The sequence below is a fragment of the Sardina pilchardus genome, chromosome 24 (genome assembly GCF_963854185.1).
Source record: "Sardina pilchardus chromosome 24, fSarPil1.1, whole genome shotgun sequence".
Classification (NCBI taxonomy): Eukaryota; Metazoa; Chordata; class Actinopteri; order Clupeiformes; family Clupeidae; genus Sardina; species Sardina pilchardus.
In genome coordinates this window covers 9,537,647-9,558,728 of record NC_085017.1, presented here as the reverse complement: position 1 = coordinate 9,558,728, position 21,082 = coordinate 9,537,647, and the positions used below count along the sequence as shown (strand labels likewise).

At 44.1% G+C, this 21,082-nt stretch overlaps 1 protein-coding gene across 1 annotated transcript; it reads right to left on the bottom strand.

The window, feature by feature from the left end:
- Window positions 1-74: 74 nt before the first annotated feature.
- Window positions 75-17,079, bottom strand: slc2a3a (solute carrier family 2 member 3a). Its single transcript, XM_062530122.1, has 11 exons — window positions 16,938-17,079; window positions 16,412-16,536; window positions 12,405-12,509; window positions 12,080-12,240; window positions 10,761-11,001; window positions 10,244-10,406; window positions 7,853-8,040; window positions 7,150-7,254; window positions 6,724-6,822; window positions 6,359-6,562; window positions 75-5,893 (listed from the first exon to the last, which is right to left on the bottom strand). The coding sequence occupies exons 2-11, from the start codon at window positions 16,424-16,426 to the stop codon at window positions 4,064-4,066; spliced, it is 3,111 nt and encodes a 1,036-aa protein (XP_062386106.1). The 5' UTR covers window positions 16,427-16,536; window positions 16,938-17,079; the 3' UTR covers window positions 75-4,063.
- Between the last annotated feature and the right edge of the window lie 4,003 nt (window positions 17,080-21,082).

Sequence of the window (21,082 nt, the reverse complement as noted above, 5' to 3'; positions counted from 1 at the left end):
TGGGACACAAACACAGTAACATGGATAGACATGAGTGCCCTTTTTAACAATTACATTTTTTCAGACCTTTCCACATACAGATCTTAATAAAGCACTGTAAAAAGACTTTGCAAGCATTTTTTTGGGGAAAACACTTCACTTGGATAATGGATAATCCATCCGTTAAGATTTAACAGATAATTTGTCGACATTCAAGTTCAGTATGTAAAATTATTGCTGAACAATAACTGAACATCATTTTAACCAAACCAACCCCAACCCCTAACCTTAACCTTAATCATAACCTGTGTCCAAAGATTGGTTATTTATAATCTGAGAACCTGCAGATAGCCTGTTGATGGACTATCCAAATAAAGAGTGACATTTTCCCCCTCACACAATCCTTACTGATTAGGAGTAATTGAGTTTCCTTTCCGTCCCTCAGAATCTGACTATATTACCCGTGAATGTAAACTCCTGCTACATGGCTCATACAGGATGGTTGATACATTTAACACACCACATTCAGACGACAGATTAGAAAAAGTGCTCGGAAAGTTTGCACAGAGGCACATGAAGCTGCGAGGAGTCAGTGACACTTAATCCATTCTACACGGAGTGAAAGACGAAACAGGTGCACTTACACACTCACACACACACGCACACACGCGCGCACACACACACATATAAGCATGCAAGCATGTGCAAACGTAAATAAAAATACAAAATAAAGACAACGTAATGTCAAAACAAATACAACATAAAGACACCATCAATGTAAACAAGGCAAAATGAGGGACAGGGGACAGTCACCATGATAACGGTCAATGACAGAGGCCACGTGTTCATTAAAATGCTTTTGAATCTGGCCGGTAGTAGATGTAAGAAATGAAAACAACATTTCAGTTGTTCAGTTCAACATCAGTTGAAACAAACCAGCCTGCATCCAGTTTATTCAAATGACATGGTAGTTTTCTGGTCCAGTTTTAGAGCTAAGTTGTTCTGTTTTCCCATTCAGTTCTGCTGCCAAAAGTCCCATATACTTGATTACACCTCCGATTTGCATTCACCTCACGTCCTCATCTGTAAATATTCCCATGCCAATCTACTCCTCTAGGCATGCAGAATGGCAAGGAAATTGAACCGCATCTTTGTTAATTCAGTGCTGCAATGCTGAATCTTCTGGTGAAAATAACTTTGTCATAACTTTCAACATTTGATTAACTTAACACCCAGTGCCAAAGAACTCTTATCCTGTCTGCATAGGCAACCTGTCTAACATGTCAGATCTAAGTACATCAATTAAAGGCAGCTATGAAACTGCTATGGCCATATGCATCTATTGTATTTGGAGCTTTACTATACAGCGTTATTACCGTTTACTGTATATACAAATATATCTACATATACTATTTATGTAAGTACAGGAGTATATATATAGTTTTTACATCTTGGTAACAATCTACTGATACATTTCTAGAGTAACACGGTGATCTCTTGAAGTCACAGTTCCTAATGCAGGTATTCATGACACAAAACCTCACCATCTTTCAGAAATGAAGCGTCCTATGACGGTCTTAAAGTTCCTCATGTGGACTATATCACTTTAATAAGTTTGTGTAGGGCTGGGCTGGGTTAAAGATGCAGTATATGTGATCAAGAGCAGGTCTTTGCAAGATTTAAGGTAAAAACAAAAAGAAAACAGTTAAGCAACAGATACAGTATCTCAAAATTAAAGAAAAAGGTGACTTCAATCATCTATGCAGAATTGCTTCATCTCTTTGTCAATTTAGTTAACTTTGTTGACATCTTAAAAAATAAGGTAGGAGGGCTTGTTTTTAGATGCATTCACATTTATTCACAAAATTATAAAAAAACAACTCTTGCCGAGAAATTGTTTTAGGCAACAGTAAATAACAAAATTATAAATAAGTAAATAAATAAATAAATTAAAACAAAGAAATATTTCATGACACTGTTCCCAACTCTCCCGCCTCCTCTCACTAATCCTTTCCCATAATTCCACTGAAATAATAACAATAAGGAAAGTGTAGAGAAGCTCACATTTAGTCATTGCATTGTTACATAGAAAGAGTAAAAATCTGTACAGACGACTCTTCTCCAGACTATACAGTAGGTTTGTGTTGGTTATACATATATGCATAAGGTTCCACAGCTGTGCTAACCTTTGTTCCGATCCGTAGTGGATCTTATCCAAAGCCAGCAAACTCAGGGAGGAGGCAAGCTGCGGCTATTTCCTGTACAGTGTTAAAGCGTTGTAAAACAGTGTTTAAAGCAACACGATGTAGTTCTTTTACTTCAAAACAGAATAAAAAAGGCTTCAAACTCATTCTGATGCTACACTGACTTGACATCAGGAAAATGGAGTCTCTGACATTGCCAATGTTTTCCTGGAATACCTGATACTACACTATGTAACACTGTTGTGAGTAGGAGCAGGTCTTTTTGGTTGTCATTAGATGAATTAAGAACCTCTTTAGCACTAAACGGGAACCCAGTACATTGAAAATTGATGAAAAGCGGAATGCCTACATCGTGTTACTTTAAGTTGGGATTGCCATGGAGACAGAAGAAGCTGCTTTCATTAGGAGAGGTCAAATACACCAGGCGACAACACGATTCCGACAGGAATGTGATTCTTTTGCTATTTTCCGTCAGTGCAACACATTACACACATTATCACAATACATTTACACAGAATTACAACTGTGGTCCTTTTCACATTTTAGGGTGGACTGTAAAGGTGCCTGTGAATAAATACTTTTACTTTATATAAATATATTTATATATATATATATCCTATTTAAGCAATATGGGCAAAAAATAAATAAAATGTGTGGCATATCTATGCACTATTTGGACTATGGTAAAAAATAGAGATGTACAGTGTTGAATAAAGCAGATTTCTTTTTCACTGAATCACATTACTCCACAAAGAACTTCTAAAGTGTCACAAAGGGGTATTCAGAATTTACCCACTGAGCAAGCCAACACAAACCGATGCGAAATATCACTCAAGTGTTAAAGAGAAAACCACACCCATCAAAAACTTCCCATCATGTCAAATGATTCAGCCTTGGCAAGACACTGATGGCTCCATTCAGAAGTACCTCACAACACAATAGCATTAGTTTTCAAATAGAGAAATTAAGTTCTCAAGATGTAAAAATCATACAACGTTAATATCTAATTGATCTAGGTTATTGATCTAAGATTGGAATGAAATTACGTTATTAAAATCTATTGGGTAGTTAATCAATAGTTTGTCTATAGAAAAGCTTTATCGGAGCTCTACAGCAGAACACTAAATCTTTCGATGTTTCCTAATTTGGGTTTCTAGAAGCAGAAGTACTTTGTGCTTGTCCGATGCCTTGGAATTACAGCGATTGTCATTTTCCACATTATCTAGCTATGCTATTGAGACAATCCATGTACATTGTATGTGAGAGGAGGAGCTTTCATTTCTCTAATGTTGGTCTGATAAGGATAACATCACAATCTTCTTCATTGATCATAGCTGGCAGGTCTGTATCATTTTTGTCTTATCTTCTGATGCCTTGGTGTTGATAATATTTACTATCAAACATACCTGAAACTGATTTAAGCGACACAATGGTAAAAACTACATTTATACTCATATATCTAGGTCACTGACAGCAGCCAATAGCTTTTTTGTTTTTTTTACATTAAAATGTTACATAAAAGGATGCTTGAGGTCTATGTGTGTTTGTTTTCGACACTTTGGCGTTGTTCCATGTTGTAAAGCCTTTCAATAAATAGATCAATTAAGGCTACAAAATGAACAAATCCCTTTTTAACCTAATGATAGACCGCTAAAGCAAATCCAGAATACACAGAATCTACAGTGACATATAAAAAAAGTTGTTGAAAAATGTAGGATAACTACAATATTGCACCTTACGTCCGGCTACTTGGACCCACAACCAACCACCCTGTGAGTCCAAAAAGCTCCTCTTTTCCAAAACATAAAGGATGACACACCATGACCACCAATCGGACTTGAGTTCATCTCACACCCCTGTACCCCTGTTTCTTTTTTCTCCTAAACCTTCCCTTTTTCTGCTGAGCTAGACTTCTCTGCCACTGGGGCGCCATCTTCAGCTGGCTTCGGTGAGGGTGATTTGGGCTCGGCTGTGGACGGCGTTGCTGTCAGAACTTTAGTGTCGGCTGCAGACGGAACTGCCGGGCTCTTCGCGTCAACGTCGGGCTTCGCGGCGGGACTCTTGGCCTCGGCTGGGGCAGCAGGAGCTGGAGGACTCTTTGCTTCAGGAGCTGGTGCAGGAGCAGGACTCTTTGAAGCAGGAGCAGCTGGAGGAGCAGAAGGAGGTGCAGCAGGAGCAGCAGGAGCCTTGGGTTCCACAGCAGGAGGTGCAGCCGGACTCTTAGCTTCTGTTGAAGGAGGAGCAGCTGGACTCTTGGCTTCTTTTACAGGAGGTGCAGCCGGACTCTTAGCTTCTGTTGCAGGAGGAGCAGCTGGACTCTTGGCTTCTTTTACAGGAGGTGGAGCCGGACTCTTAGCTTCTGTTGCAGGAGGAGCAGCCGGACTCTTAGCTTCTGTTGCAGGAGGTGCAGCTGGACTCTTAGCTTCTTTTACAGGAGGTGCAGCCGGACTCTTAGCTTCTGTTGCAGGAGGAGCAGCCGGACTCTTAGCTTCTGTTGCAGGAGGTGCAGCTGGACTCTTAGCTTCTTTTACAGGAGGTGCAGCCGGACTCTTAGCTTCTGTTGCAGGAGGTGCAGCTGGACTCTTGGTCTCTTTTACAGGAGGTGCAGCCGGACTCTTAGCTTCTGTTGCAGGAGGTGCAGCTGGACTCTTGGTCTCTTTTACAGGAGGTGCAGCCGGACTCTTAGCTTCCGTCACAGGAGGTGCCGCCGGACTCTTGGCTTCTGTTGCAGGAGGAGCCGCTGGACTCTTTGCTTCTGTTGCAGGAGGTGCAGCTGAACTCTTGACTTCTTTTGCAGGAGGTGCAGCCGGACTCTTGGTCTCTTTTGCAGGAGGTACGGCTGGACTCTTGACTTCTGCAGCTGGTTTAGAAGGAGTAGCACTCTTCGTCTCAGCTGGAGCCGATGGCGCCACTGCACTTTTGGTCTCCTTTTCTGGGGCTTTTGGAGTGGCAGCTTTCGGCTCCTCTACTGGTTTAGCAGGACTTTTTGCCTCAGCTGGTTTAGGTGCAGGACTTTTCGTTTCTGCTGCTGGTTGAGGAGCAGCGCTTTTGGTCTCAGCTGGTTTGGGTGCAGGACTTTTAGTTTCCGCTGCTGGTTGAGGAGCAGCGCTCTTGGTCTCAGCTGGTTTGGGTGCAGGACTTTTAGTTTCCGCTGCTGGTTGAGGGGCCGGCTTCTTGACCTCGGCGGCCGGCTTGGCAGCCGGAGCTGTGGCGACAGGCGTCACCGTCTCCACCGGTGGTTTTGCGGCAGGCTTGCTAGCGGGGGTTGAAGTTGTCTCTGCGGGCTTGGCAGGGGCAGGGGCAGAAGCTGGGGCAGGAGCTGGGGTTGGGGCAGGTGCTGGGGTTGGGGCAGGTGCTGGTTTCACACTGGGCGCCGGTGCCTCGGTGGGTTTGGAGTCTGTGCTGGACGCGGCCAACAGAGGCGTGGTGGAGGACGTCTTGTCCTCCCCCGGCGAGCCCACGTCGTTGGCTGTGGCGTTGGCGGCGATCAGGGGCACCTTCTCCTTCACGGGCGAGTCGGACATCGCCGCAGAGTCTCCCGGGGGCGGGGCTTCACCTGAGGGGTCGACCGCGGCCGGGACTCCGCCGAAACTCTGCGCGATCTCGTCAAACGTGCGACCCTTCGTCTCCGGCACACGGAAGTACGTGAAGATGAAGAAGAGGATGAGGAAGGCCATGAAGATGATGAAGACGTAGGCGCCACACAACTCCTGTGAGGCAAATACAAAGCATCCAGCTGATTTACAAAGATGGGAGAGCATTTGGGGCAAATACAAAACATCCAGCTGATTCACAAAGACGGGAGCATTTTGCAATATGTATCAATACATTCTGCAGTTATGTGCAGAGTTTGTTTTACAGTATATTACATCTTTATTCTCATATCATAAGCATACTGTGTGCATGAATAAAGCTCTAGAGAATTAAAATAAACACACATACCAAAAAAGACTCAATCTCAAAATGGTGGCAATTTTGCTCTAGATTTCTAAATCAATTATTCAAGCAGCTATTAACTAATGACTCAAATAGAGCTGTGATGAACCATTGATCATTTATGTTAATTATGCTAATTTCTCACGTCTTAGACTACATTATAATCATGTCTAAGTGACGGGGATGACAGATTACACTGAGATACATGTGGACAGATGGGAGTCTTCAAAAGAAATCACCTCCAGTTTGGGAAAGCTGACTCCCACCAGGAAGTTGGCGGTCCAATTGGAGAAGCCGGCCACAGCCATGGCAGCTGGACGGGGACCCTGGGAGAAGAGCTCGGCCACGATGAACCAAGGGATCGGACCGGGCCCCAGCTCGAAAAACGCCACGAACGCAAACACGGCCACGATACTCAGATAGCTCAGGGACTCGATATTTTTCTGAGAGAGGTAGAAAGAAAAAGGAAGGTGAATGTGTTAGAAAGAACACAGCTTGTGTTGTCCCTATCTGGGAATAGAGATGTGTCAAAAAAAAAACAACAGAAGTAGTGTTATTTTCAACATATGTGTTTTAAGAGTGTTATACGGACATGGGAACATACCAAAAAGAGGGCTATGGTCATCAGAAGGGTACTGACAGCCATGCCGGCCAATCCGATGAGGTGGAGAGTCCTACGTCCCGCCCTCTCTACCAAAAAGAGCTGAAAACAAAACCTAACAGTTACTACAGTAACACTATTCCCCAGCGCATTGCTATGAACCCAATAAGTCAAACAAGGCGGCCTCAAGAACAGACTCACTGAGACACACACACACACACACACACACATCATTTAAGGGGGAAGATCATTTGAGAGTGTGTAATGTGTCTGTGTTTAAGTGTGTGTTTCCGTTTCAGACTCATTCCAACAGGGAGAGAACATTAATGTACCAATGTACAATATATACGTATATTCACACATACTGTACACACACACACACACACACACACACAGTGTAAGTTTAAGCAGAAAACCTGATATACTTACAGACACCACGGTAAAGACGGTGTTGACAGCTCCAGCTCCAATAGTGGCTATAATGGGCTCCTTCACCCCAGCAGACTCAAAGATACCAGTGGAATAGTAGAACACCTGCATAAAGAACAGAGTTCAAACTCTGGGTCAACTAAACAACAACTTGCATTTGTAATGCTTTATTAAGGCATCCAATACACTTCACAGTGAGACCCTCACGCACACCCTCATGATGCATGGCAGCCATTATGCACCAGCAGCCCCCCCCACACACCCCCCAAAACATTCCTGACAAACCTAGGCCGTGTCCAAAAGTCAAGGGCGCACGCTGGATAGTACCGTTCTTTCCAGTAGCGTCTCAGTTAGCTTGCTCCTCAGTATGCGTCCCTACATTTGGACAGCGCAAACTAGTTGGTGTCACCTGACTCGGGGAGGGGGGGTGGGTGTTGCTTGACGATTTGCATGACGTGTGGAGCTTTACCTGCACTGCGCAATGGATTATGGGATACCTGAGGCCAAAAAAGATGCATCGATGCACACTTGGAAATCACGCCAAACGACGTACCCATCTAGTGAGAGCGCTTGACTTTCGGACAGTCTATTCTGACGTAACTTCCGGAAAATGCACGCTCGCCAGCGTGTGTACTTATGATTCAGACACAGCCCCTATCTCCTCCATTAGAGGTGCATGATGGGAATTGTAGTCCACACTCACCGCGTTGATGCCCGAGAGCTGCTGGGAGAGCTGGAGCATGACGGCGATGAGGAGCGGTTGGCGGTAGGCGGACGTGCGGAAGAGCTCGGCGATGGTCACCTTCTTCTCCATGGCCATCTTCACGCTCTCCTCCTTCATCTCCTGCATGTCCTTGCTGACGTCCTCCGTGCCACGCAGACGCACCAGGGCTGCCAACCCAAACAGCGAGACACGCGTAAAGAACAGATAGATACAGTAGATAGATTATCTTTAATGTCCCCTAGGGGCAATTTGGTGCACAGCTGATAGTCAACACACAGATACAGTACAAACACAAAGCAGCAATTCAATAGGTCAGGTCCATTTTATATACTGTAGGCTAAAAGTAACTGAATGACCTAATGACCTGATGCCTGTTAAGAAGACCAACAGCAAATGGGACAAATGATCTCAAGTATCTATTGGATCTGGCCCGCTTAAGACAAGTGTACCTCCTACCTAATGGCAGGAGGCAAAACTCACTATGAATCAGCACGCGAAACACAACAATGGATGCCAAAAATCAGGCACAAAGTTGTTCCATGAAAGTGTATGAAGACATGATGTTTGGTGGTCTAGTGATTTGGAGTCTGGCTCTCTACAAAGAATAGCTGAGAGTTAGTCTGGCTATCACCATACTAAGCTCAGTCTTTTAAGATTGAACATTAGTATTGGGAGGCTGCGCTTTGTTTCTACTGCACAAGAGGCATGATCAATGGGCATCGTTCAAATGACTCCTTACACGCTTGGATAGTCCTTCAACCAATCAGACCAACGATCCAGTGCGTCTTTTGGATTATCTAGTTTCTGATTGGAGCCAAAGGTTCTGGCAGGGAACAGAGGAGATAGATATGCAAGTTTCCAGCCCGAGCTGCCGGGCGAAATCCAAATTCGCCGGAAGTTCAGGCAGGGTTCACCCAGCCTAGCTGAGAGTGCCTTACACATAGGATACGGCAACGGCACCACTACTCTCTGAAACACATTATTGCCGATGACTTGCATGCAGCAAAAATAGCTTGCTGCTGCGCTAAGCCAAGTGCAGTGCTAGCGTCAGCTCGCCGTTCAGCTAGCCCTCGCGCACACTGAGTCAAAAGTCAACAATGCTGAACTTTGACCTCGGCGCACGGTGGTGACTACTGTTTTGCGCTGAAGGCAGCACATATTGCTTCCTATCTGAAAGCCCCAGACGGCTGTGAGTTTGATCCCAGGGTCAGCCACTATTGTGCCCCTGAGTTGGCCAACACAAAACAAATTACTTTTTGTCTGACCTTTAGATGAACATCTATTGGTGTTGTTAGTGTGTTAGTCAAACATCTAGCACTAGAGTCGCTGACATATTAGTCAAATATTTCTTCTTGGTGTAGAAGAAAAGAGAGAAAGGGATTATTTCGTAGTGTACTCTAATTCAATATGGAAACAAGGGTCTGCTAAATGTAATGCAAAATACCAGCGTGAACTCTGTTGTTGTCGTGCGTTAACTGAGTACTTGAAATGCCAGTATAGGAGTTAACAGTGAAAGAGGTTTAGAGGAGAGAGTGATCACTCGTTCTGTTCATCTACTGAGGGTTGTGGGCCAGTGACAACACCTGCTGTTGGGCTCCACTTCACTTATCAGATCAACAAGCTCTTATCTCCCTCAGTCTAGACAAACAACACCTTCTAAGTATCAATGGAGGAGTCAAGAAGGGAGGGCCACAGGCTACAGAATCTTAGGCTACACCAGTCATGTAATTGAAGCGCTTCGCTAACACAGCGTCTACTGCAACAGTTAGCTTCCACTAATCGATGGAACTCGAGTCTTTGTGAATCCATGTTTAATTAAGCAATAAGCTCCGAGAGGCCGTAGTTTATACTGATTTCAGAACAGCTAAGGGGTGTTATTAGGCACGATGCAAAAGTGGAGAAAGTGTGGAGTGCCTAAAACTCCCCCTTAGCTGTTCTAAAAATGAAACAAAGGCACAGCAACGACTTAATGTGACAACGTAAGACTGCAAAAGACTTATCAAAAGTCTTGTTATCAAAAGACAACTTGCTAACTTGCTCTCTGAATATGTACAGAGAGGGTTAAAGCGGAGTGAGAGGCGCAAACATTCGACTATTTCCGCCTTCTGTTTTCGCAAAGGGGAGGGGGGCGAAATCCCCCTTTAAGCAGACCTAGAAAGCGACGTTACATTTGAACTGAACTGCTTGCCAATCTGACAGAGATCGATATCCCACTATGACGTCTTTGCGACACGCCTCTTTAAGCAGACAGGAACTGTTCGAATTTTGCTTCCATAGAGATGCATTATGTTGCTCTATCTTGTCAGTGATGAAGGATCTTTGATATGTACCAACTCATCTCCATCTCTCATCTCTCGGCTGAGTCCTCACCTTTGCGCGCCTGGTCCTCCTGGTTGAGGTTGATGAGGAGATAGCGGGGGCTCTCGGGGCAGAAGGGCAGCAGGATGCACTGCAGCACGGCGGGCAGCACCGTCAGGGACAGCAGCAGCGGCCACAGCAGGTCAGAGCCCAGCAGAGACTCCAGACCGAAGATCTGAAAGAGAACAACAACAACAACACGACCACTCAGGTTACTACGTACAGTATGTACGAGCAAGAGGCGGCCATTACTCTGCAGGTCAGAGCCCAGCAGAGACTCCAGACCAAAGATCTGAGAGAGTAAACAACAACATGACCACTTAGGTTACTACGAGCAAGAGGCAGGTAAGAAATGTAACAGCAGGAAAACTCAGACGACGTCACGATGATTTAGTAGAAGTTTGTACCTACTAGTTTAGCTAGTTTAGCTTAGCATCCTGCTAATACCAGTGGACACAGGAGCTTGCAACTCCCGAAGAGACCAGCCAACAACCAAAAACGTGCGCCAGCGGCGTTAAAGCAGCTCTACCTGGGCGATGAGGATGCCCACCACCACCCCCAGCTGGTGGAGCGTTCCGAAGGCCCCGCGGAGAGGAGTCGGGGACACCTCGCCCACGTACATGGGGGTGAGGCCCGTGAAGATGCCACAGAAGAGCCCGATGACCAGGCGGCCGGCGATGACCATCTCAAAGGAGGAGCAGATGGTGGAGAGCCCCATCAGGGCGCCGCCAATCACGGCCAGGATGTTCACAATGAACATGGCCTTCCGCCTGGGCACAGGAGAACGAGTGGAGTTACAAAATGAGCATTTGTCATCTGTCTGATGATGTCATGTTATACTTCTTAGCACACAGTGATACAAAATGCTTTTGAAAGCAATGAAGATAAGAAAAGAGGGGAATAAAGAAAAGAGAGATGAGATGATTTTAGCAGCAAAAAAGCCCATCCTGACAGAAAAAGATACAGAACAAAATACAGGTACAGTAGATAAACCCATGTTGAATATGGGCATGTAAATAAACCCATGTTGAACAGGTGCAGGTAGATGAACCCATGTTGAACATGTGCAGGTACATAGATAAGTCCACGTTGAGAATATGATGTACGATGAGGACAAGAGATCTTTGCAAAACGAGGACAAGCATGAGTGTAAGACAGTAAAATTGAGCATCCAGAGAGAAGAGCAGCCGAATGAGTGTAAGAGTGCCCTGTGATGGTGATGGGGGCGGACACTTTGGGGAGAGTGCCTCAGAAATACTACAGCACAACACTAGAAGTTGGAGTACAGCCAGAGCTCTATTTCTCCCTCAGCAATAATCACAGATCTCTTTTTTAGTGTTTTTATAATAAAGTCTTGGGTGGATTGGCTCATCTTGCAACAATATCTTTGATATTTAATTTCAAAATAACTTCAGGGTATTAAATAACCATTGCCTATGCAATGATGCAAGATGCTGAAAAAATGCAATGAGCAGATCGGGATTACAGGCAAAGTTTACCAAGTCATTAAAGTAATTAATCAATTTTAACTCTAACTCTATAAAGACATTTTTTTCTCTTCCTTCCATTTTTTTTCTCTAGCTTTTTTTGCTTTTGAGCTCCACCTGCAGTTGCAGAGTATTTGTACTTTACAAAACGGTCATAAAATACCACTAAAGACTAGCACCCGTCAATCATTATTTCCGGAGAGTCATGTCTACTTGCAAGGTAATATTTAATACAAGTAGGATATTGCAAAAGTAGAAGTATAAGTGTATACTTTTTTGCTGGGTCAATGGGGTCAGATGGGGCTTGAAAATTCCCCATGTCCAAAGTGGGGAAGGACAGGAAAAGTTTGAGAAAACCAACCTGCCAAATTTGTTGGATATGACTCCCACGCTGAAGGACCCGGCCATGCCACCCACGCTGAAGATGGCGACCGCCAAGCTCCACACGATGGTGCAGGTGCCCGGCTCGATGGGCTTCCCATAGCGCTCCATCCAGGTGCTGTTGAAGAAGGCTCGCAGTTTCTGACACACAACATGACAGACAGAAGCATTAGGACCAATCACAAGGGCGCATGGAGTGAAAGACCAGCTGACTTATTTCAGCTGATTATTTCAGATAGAAACACAAACACAAACACCCACACACACAGACACCACAAACACATCACACCCCAATACACACAGACCTGTTCTGGAGCATTGATGACTCCTGTGTTGTATCCAAACTGAAGGGATCCGATGACGGCTGTAGTCAGTGAGAACAGCAGATAACACGTCACCTGTTTGGGTTTCTGATGGAGAGACCAACAGAAAGACACAGAGAGAAAGCAGACACATAGGTTTGAGGTACAATGGAACAAAAACAGAGGGGGAAAAACAACAGTCATTTCCTGTGTATTAGCCGCATTGTGTATAAGGCTGTAATTATGTAAGTGAAAAGAAACAAAACCATATTAATACCATATTAACTGTCCCCATGTATCAACCTCATTGCGGACGAAATTTTTGCAAAAACCATGTATAAGCCGCGGCTAATAGTCAGGAAATGACGGTACTCGTCCTCTGTGCTGACTCATCCTCCACTCAATCCTAATTGGGCGATTTCATCCGGTGATATTTCCAGAGGCTAACGGCCAGACTACACCGAGCACGTAACTGCAGCGCTCCGTAAACGTACACAGAGCGTCTGCAATTAGCGTCCACAATTAGCGTCCACCGCAATCAACGGCACCTGCTACACCAGACAACGAAAATGAAGTCAAAATAAGAAATCCGAAATCATCAGAATATCAGCATTGGAATCGGTGCCTCCCAGATCATCACTAAACAACACACATACCATACTTTTCACCAGGTAAGTAGGCAATGAGATTCATTTTGAACACAAACTACATCATATGTTGAAGTCTTTCTTTGGAACCATACCTTCACACATCTTCATGTGACTGACAATGGCATACTTCCCATCAGTGACCTACTTTCAGGTGGCTATTGACATATCTCCTCTGGGGGCGGGGGGGGGGGGGGGGGCTTCCTGTTGAATGCAGGTTTAGAGGCCACCGCCAGTAGCTTCTGCTGAGCCTGCACTATGCCTTGAGCCATATGATCCCCCTCTCTACAGTTTCACCAGCCCACATGACCTCACATGTCCTCTACGGGCCAGACGAGACAACCTTCAATCTGACAGTTACATCGCATTTATTCATTTGGAATAGGCTTTTATCCAAAGCCACTCTTACAGCAATAGAGCAACACTCAAGTTACAGTGCAGAGGAGATCTTAGCTAGTGTCTGAAGGACACTGACCCAGCCGCCTGTAAATGAGTTTCTCTAGGGTTGACGGTACAACACTGACTGACACAGGTCGTTGGTTCAATTCCCAAGGTCATTCATGCTGGTATATATCTCCATTGTGTGCTAAGAAGAGTCAATATCCAATCAAGTCTGTCAACAATGGAGTAAAGGTGACACCAGGCTGTATTACAACCTTATTCACACATCGTGTTTTAGCAATAACCATGAAGCTCTGTTCGTTTCAGTGTTTCCGTTTGCAGTGTTCTTTCTGCAACAACTTAACACTTTTTAAAGCACAAATCACATATTCTCAAGTCTGACTAAAAACACTGTATAGCAGAATAGGTTCATAAGTCTTCAAGAGGGTTGGGGGAGGTTAGCCTTCTGAATCCCAACCAAACAAAATAAATGAAACAGCAAATTGAGCTGTTTTACACTGGGCTAAGCAAAAAACAGAAGGAATTGAAAGAATTTCTACCAGTACCCCCCTAAGACATTAGCCTGGCTAACGCCTACCACTTCTCAAATGAGACGTGGTCTGGCAACCAGACGTTCATTTTCTCGTATTTGAAAAAATGCCCAGATCCGTTCATTGGGCGCCACGGATGTCTATCAAATGCGCATCGCTCACCCAACTCGTTCGTATGCAACGCTAAGGGCTGCCATTGACATCAGTGTAAATCCTTTGGCGTCGAATGTAGACGCAAGAAGGCAACGGAAACTTCTCGGATGTTCTGTGATTGGTTCGCCAACATCAGGCGAACATTTGGGCGTTAGTTTCCAGACTGGCTTAGCAGCGGGATTGAAATCACCGCGCAAGGCAGTATGGGAAAACCCAGGCTACTAAGACATACTATACCTGAGAAAAAACTACACCCACTACTCCGCTCAAAACCTATTTGTCCCAGAATCTCACTTTATGGATTTCCTCTCGCTAACTACCCATCTGTGTCTCTTTAGACCACAACAGCTCAGTAAAATGTATCAAATGCAAATACCATATCATATCATAATTCCAATCACTTGACAAGCTGGACAAGTAGCCCGTGTTTTGCAATATTACTTAGGCTGCCTTTAACAATATCAAGGTCACTCACTGCATTGACCCCCCCTTAAAGGCACGCCTGCTATTATTGCTTTTTAATATAGCTGCCTACAACCGTTTCCTCAGGCAAGCAGGACATAACAAATACAATGTAAGCATTCTATTAATGTCAAAACACAAACATAAATTTCCAATAATTTCCTCCCAATCATCATGTCTAGATAAGAATCTTTAAACAGCAATAGTGTGCAGTGCATTGTGGGATATTTATTTTCACAGTGAATTGTGACTTGATCTGATTTAATAAACCTAGCTATACCAGAGGTGGATTATTTTACAATTAACCCTACAGTAGTGTGTGTGTGTGTGTGTGTGTGTGTGTGTGTGTGTGTGTGTGTGTGTGTGTGTGTGTGTGTGTGTGTGTGTGTGTGTGTGTGTGTGTGTGTGTGTGTGTGCGTGCGTGCGTGCGTGTGTGTCTCTTTCTCTCCATTCTTCTTCTGCTTAATCTACCCAACCTCACTTTCTCAGTTCCACCCATGTTGTCATAACAACCGCCTGAGGGTGACAGTTGCATTGACATCTGCTAAAATAGACCCAAACCCAAAGTGGCACACCCGATAGTCGCACAAAAGACACCAAAACACAGAGGACGCAGGCCGCCTCAGCGTGAGGTTGGCTAGGTCTGTGGACAGCTGCTGCCGAATTACTGTACTCTCATGACTCACACAAGGAACTGTACATGGACGTTATACTGTACCAATCTGATCCAGTGAAGACTGACTCACCCACTATCAAATCTACATTGCCAAAATAACCCTTTGGGATTATATTAGGGTCTCTAAACATACAGTATAGCTAACATAAACATGTAAAAATGTGTTGCAACACTGATACAGTAGCTGCTTGATAATCTCAGTGTTCTTGCAAAGGCTTATGGGAAGGCCACTGGGAACACAACGAAGTCCATGTCATCATTTTCCTTCCTGGTTCAGAAGTCACTTAGGTGCTTCACATTGATCTTACATATGATTCTGTTGGACAAATTCATTATTGTGGCAAACTGTACAGTTAAACGTAATAACACTGTGTTACTGACAGACAAACATGTTTGTGTAATTACATGTACATGTGTAATTACATGTACATGTTTTTGACAACTTTGACAACCCGTCTTTTCATTTTCTAACATTGATATACCTTTGATTCAATTATTTAAATGGATGGCATGATTGGAATGGCTATTTGAAAACAAAAAATCTAATAATGCTGGGTTTCATGCAAAACTAGACCGCTTATATAATTGCAATGTAATGTGGCTTCAAAAATTGGACAGCCCTGACTTTCCTTTTTTGACTGTGCGTGTCACATCTCCCCACGTGTCAAAAGTCACGCTGAGGTTTTTGTTAAATGAACATTGATTGCATTTAAACTAAGAATCCAATATCTCCCTAACCGTTTGACACGGCCATATGGATAACTCGGCCTCTAGTGAGGATCAATGGGCAATGCAAAGCACGCTTCTCAGTTCGTGTCAACACCACATTTCATCTCCCAAAGCCCGAGCTTACACAAATACACACCCATTCATGTGCAACCATACACACATCCATAAGTACATACTGTTACACAACATGCTTGCATGTAACTACCAAATGTATAGATCAACAGGGATGAGTCACCTCAGATCAATCACCATGTGCTGGAATACAGTTCAAGAACATTGAGTACAAGACCTAGGGTGATTTCATTTGCATTAAGAGAGAAATGTTGTCAATAAATGATGAATAGTGTTCAACTACTGTACACATCTTTACCATAGCATCACCATCATAAACTGCAACATAGACACACTCACCGGTTCTCCCTCCATCTTGAGTGAGAGCAAAAGCTGTTTCTAAGATGCGTGGGTTCCCAGTAGAGACAGCACTGGATGAAATACACGATGGAAGAGAATTACTGTAATCAGCACCACCCGTAAAGCTGTCGAGAAAACGCACGTGATGAGGGTAAGACCAAGGATCGATTTGAAACATTCAAAAGTACAACAGGTCCTCCAACGATGCCAACACCCAGGGAAGCCTACACCCACTCTTTGCCTCGGTTGAATTAATTGTACTGCTGCTGCTGCTACTACTACGATACTGCAAGAGCACGTATACCGCCCAAATAGAGGGCCAGATTATCAAACCAACCCAGATGATATACACATAGGCTACAGTATTACTCAAAATAGCACTACATCAACCGAAGGTCTAACATTTTAACAACAGTAGACATTAGATTTATTTGAAGATGACACATCTTATCCCACGTGCCACATAATTGATCAAAACAATCACAACATGAAGACAGAAAGGCGAATTTGAGTGGGTTTTCTTTACCGTAAATGTGGTCGTGACCGCGCTTTCCACTGACCCACTGGCACCAATGCAGTCTGCAATCTCGTTGATATTCGTCACACACAGTGGTGGCAAGACTATCTGCACGTTTCCCGGCTCGCCCCCGCCTACCATTACAAACAGAGATGCTGCGCTGCCTCCCGTTTTTTTCCCCCCTCGTGCGTCTGTCCGTGACCCGCTTTTACATCACATCTCGTGACAGCTGCTTCGTCACAGCCCGAGCGTATGCACCCTGTTCTCGTGATCCAGTACTGTATATATTCACGAATAAAAGTGTGAGGCTCGGGCGGCCCGTTCACTTCCCGGTGTGCGAGGAGCGGACCCGATAACCCTCCCATGATGCATCGCGCCAGCGACCTTGAGAGTACCAGCTGAGGGATGCTGCTGATGCAACGCAGCCGGGTACCACACAGCGCCCATCACGCGGGGAAGGGGAACACTAGCCTACTGGACCGCAGAATTATTCTGATGAAATCTCTTTTAAAATCACACAAGTCCTGAGGTTCCTCTCATATTCTGGACGCCGCTTGGTGGTTGGTGCTACATTGCCAAAATGTTAATCCTCTTCTATTGAATAAGCATGGACATAGGCAGGTAGCCTATAGTAACTGTTGTCATAAGATGGTTCCTCACATGAGGATCGACGCGTCATACTCCAACAACAGATAACACGAAACTTTCCACTGTGCCAGTAAACCCATGACATCACCAGACTTAATATAACATAGGTTCCTATGCCGACACCCTGAACTTTCCATAGTTTATTTGACATCAGTTCCGGTGACTACTAAAAGCTAATGTTAAATCATTTAGTGGCGAACACTAGTCAACCTTGCACAATAATCTTACTCGACATGACATGCCTGATTGCTAGGCCCATTTCTTGACAAGATGATAGAGACAGAACTAGAATCTCTTGTAAGAGCTTCGATGGTAGTTTTATTACATCTAAAGATCAGGGCATCAATGGCCAACGCATGGCAGGATGTTAAAATGAAGAACTCTGCGCATCAATCCAAAATCGTCTGCTGTTTCAGGTACTTCTCAGTAGGACTTTCAGGTGGCATGGCAGGATAACTTTCAAGCATTACAACAATAAGTGCGACCTGTTAATACCCTTGCCAATATGGTGAAAATAGTTAAAGTAGCCTAGTTCTACCATAATTCCTTTGGCAACCTATATTTGCCCACACTCAGAGTCCTCAACATTTTCAAGTTGTTTATGGTAATGATAATGAATATCATGCATATGTACAATGGCGTCAAATTGTGTAATTACTTTAAAATGTATGGCCTATTTTAAATTAGGGCTATTCATTTTCGTACATGAATGATTGATATTTTACGCACTCCGGGCAACAGAGGGCGCACGACCTGCCCTCTTCCAATTTTAAATTGCACCATCTGGCGTTGAAACCATGTTGAAACCATGTTGAAACCATCTAGTCCGAGTCAAACACATTTTGCAAATCAATTTAAAGTAAACATGAGGAACGTGTCAGGGCCCATATCTTCAAAACGACGTGAACTGATTGCAAACGAGAAAAACAACGATGACAGGTGATGTAAACCCCGACTAAACGAAACCCAAGGGGTTGTTGTAATGCGTCAGCCAAAAGGTGTAATTTTGGTAATTAAACTGAAATCCACGAAACTTGCCTATGTCATGTCATAATCCACTCCAAATTCCTTGAATTGCTTTGAATTTGCCAGATAATCTGCGATTACAATGCCTCGTTTTTGCCTTTTCACTTTAACTAGGTGGCGCAATACTTCAAACGAGTGGATCCGGGATGTTTTGATATGGCCTCTGGAGACCAACATACTAAAATAATTTGGTCATCTTAGGCCATAGCAGGTTCTCGAGATATTTACACAAAACTTTGTCTGGCCATCCATAGGCCGACTGATGTAGGCTACAGCCACTAAATGTACACGCACTGTACATTTATTGTATGTGTACAGTTTATATTTTAAGATTAGTAGATCATGTATCGATTAGCTGCCACCTAGTGCCTGTATCAGGGACTGGTAAGGCTGGCCAGTGCATGAGTCAGTGCATGAGTTCGGGGGACAATAAAAGTCACATACAAAGTGTTCACGCATACGTTGGACTCCAGGGGTTTTAATTCTTAACCACAATCATAAGAATACAACAATTTGGCCCCAGCCGTGGCGCAACTGGCTGGGGCACCTGCACCGCACACCGGCGACCCGGGTTCAATTCCCGCCCCGTGGTCCTTTCCGGATCCCACCCCTGCTCTCTCTCCCACTCGCTTCCTGTCATTCTCTCTACTGTCCTGTCCAATTAAAGGCATAAAAAGCCCAAAAAATAACCTTAAAAAAAAAAAAAGAATACAACAATTATATCTTGCTTTTTAATTTTCAACTAGGTGTAAAATGAGTGTATTTGGGATTGGTTGACATGGCCCCTTGAGAACATGCAAAAAATAATTGTCTGGATTGGAACATACGGTCTCTCAGAACCTGTGATTTACCATATCCTTTTTCTCCAAGTTAAATTCAGTTAAAGTTTTAATCTGTATCCACAACATAAATACAATGTTTGATGATCTGGTTAAGTTCAGAATGTGGATGCCAGCCATCCATGCCACTCAGTGAAGTATATAGTGTTCCTTTATATCCATTTAAATTTTACAGGAAGCAGAAGCATGCAGTTCCCGATTCTGGAACCAGAATAAGATCAACCTTCCATAACTGACCCGTGACTCATAGGGCCTCTCTCAACATCCCTCCTCGATCCTCGATGCTCGTCCCCACTGATGATCGTTCCCACTGATCTATAACTAGCATTGTTGCCGCCCCATCATTCTTTATCTAGATCAGTGAGAACGAAGACCGAGGAAGGAAGGGAGGATATTTATAAGACGAATGAGAGGCACCCATAGATTTACTCATAGGCTGTCCTCCTATACTTGCCTACTTCAAATACTTGGATTAAGGCCCAATGCCATTACACCCCTTTGCTCTACCCCTTTCCCCTACCCCTCCGCTTTGCGTGTTCACATGTAGGGGTAGGGATGTCCCCATTTCCGTTAAGGCAGAGGGGTAGGGGAGAGTGGAAGGGCTGTATACCCCTCCAAACGAAGATTCTTCAGAGGCACACTAAACTTATATAGTACAGATATTCTGACAGTACTAACAAGTGTGGGCTATGGACGGAAGCTCTCAGTGCACACTAGCAGTGTGCTGCCAGAAGTATACGGTTTGAGACACAGCCATAGCCTTGCTAAAGGTGAGAGCCTTGATTATAATCCGCTGCACTTTCTGTCAGATACTATTCTCCTCACCTCCCCTGTCTGATTCTTCAGTGTGTGCAATGTGTGATTGGAGAAGTGGCCCGAAATAAACTGTTCACTATTCCAACCAATCAACAACAAGAGACATTCATGCTCCCACCTTGTGATGAATTTGACTGGATGTTCATCTTAAATAATCAACCATGCTGGAGCAGAATAATTTCAAATGTAGCCTGTATGTCATACCAGTGTCTATAAAGTTGCAACCTGCACAATACAGAATACCTAATTATTCAATAAAGGTGATGATTCTCGGGGTACAAGGAAGAAAATAATGTTGACCCATATCAATGGGAATACGAAAGAACCACAATACTCAGGATAGAACACAGCCCTGTATCATTGCTCAAAAAATTGCTGTGTGTGTCATCAGTTTAAGACATGCCTTGATGAGCATCATAAAATACCATAAAATAAAATACATACTGCCTGCCTCTGACATTATAGACAATATCAATCAATCAATCAATTAATCAATCAATCAATCAATCAATAATATCAATATGTTAACGATTACTGCTGGGACCTTTGGATTACCATTTCGGTGTGTCTGTTTTCTGTTATGACCTACAGGAGACATTGTTTGAGTCGTCTTGATTGTGCCATTGCATCATCCGTGTGTCCGAGCCACTAGAGGGCGCTGTGCGACAACAGTGACTGAGCTGCACCGGTGAGTCAGGTCCTCCCCCTTGCATGAGTCAGCCAGGCTTCAGATAGGCTCCATCTGTCTGCAATCAGGGGCACTTGATTGGCTTGCTGTGTCTGACTTGTTCAGTATACCCCCATGGCGAAGGCTTTTGGCTTTCT

Excerpts from the sequence above, each read along its gene's own strand:
- slc2a3a (XM_062530122.1), bottom strand. Across the intron at positions 11,002-12,079 it reads ATATCCAACAAATTTGGCAG|GCGGAAGGCCATGTTCATTG; the intron begins GTTGGTTTTCTC and ends TCCTGTGCCCAG. Across the intron at positions 7,255-7,852 it reads AGCTCTCGGGCATCAACGCG|GTGTTCTACTATTCCACTGG; the intron begins GTGAGTGTGGAC and ends TTCTTTATGCAG.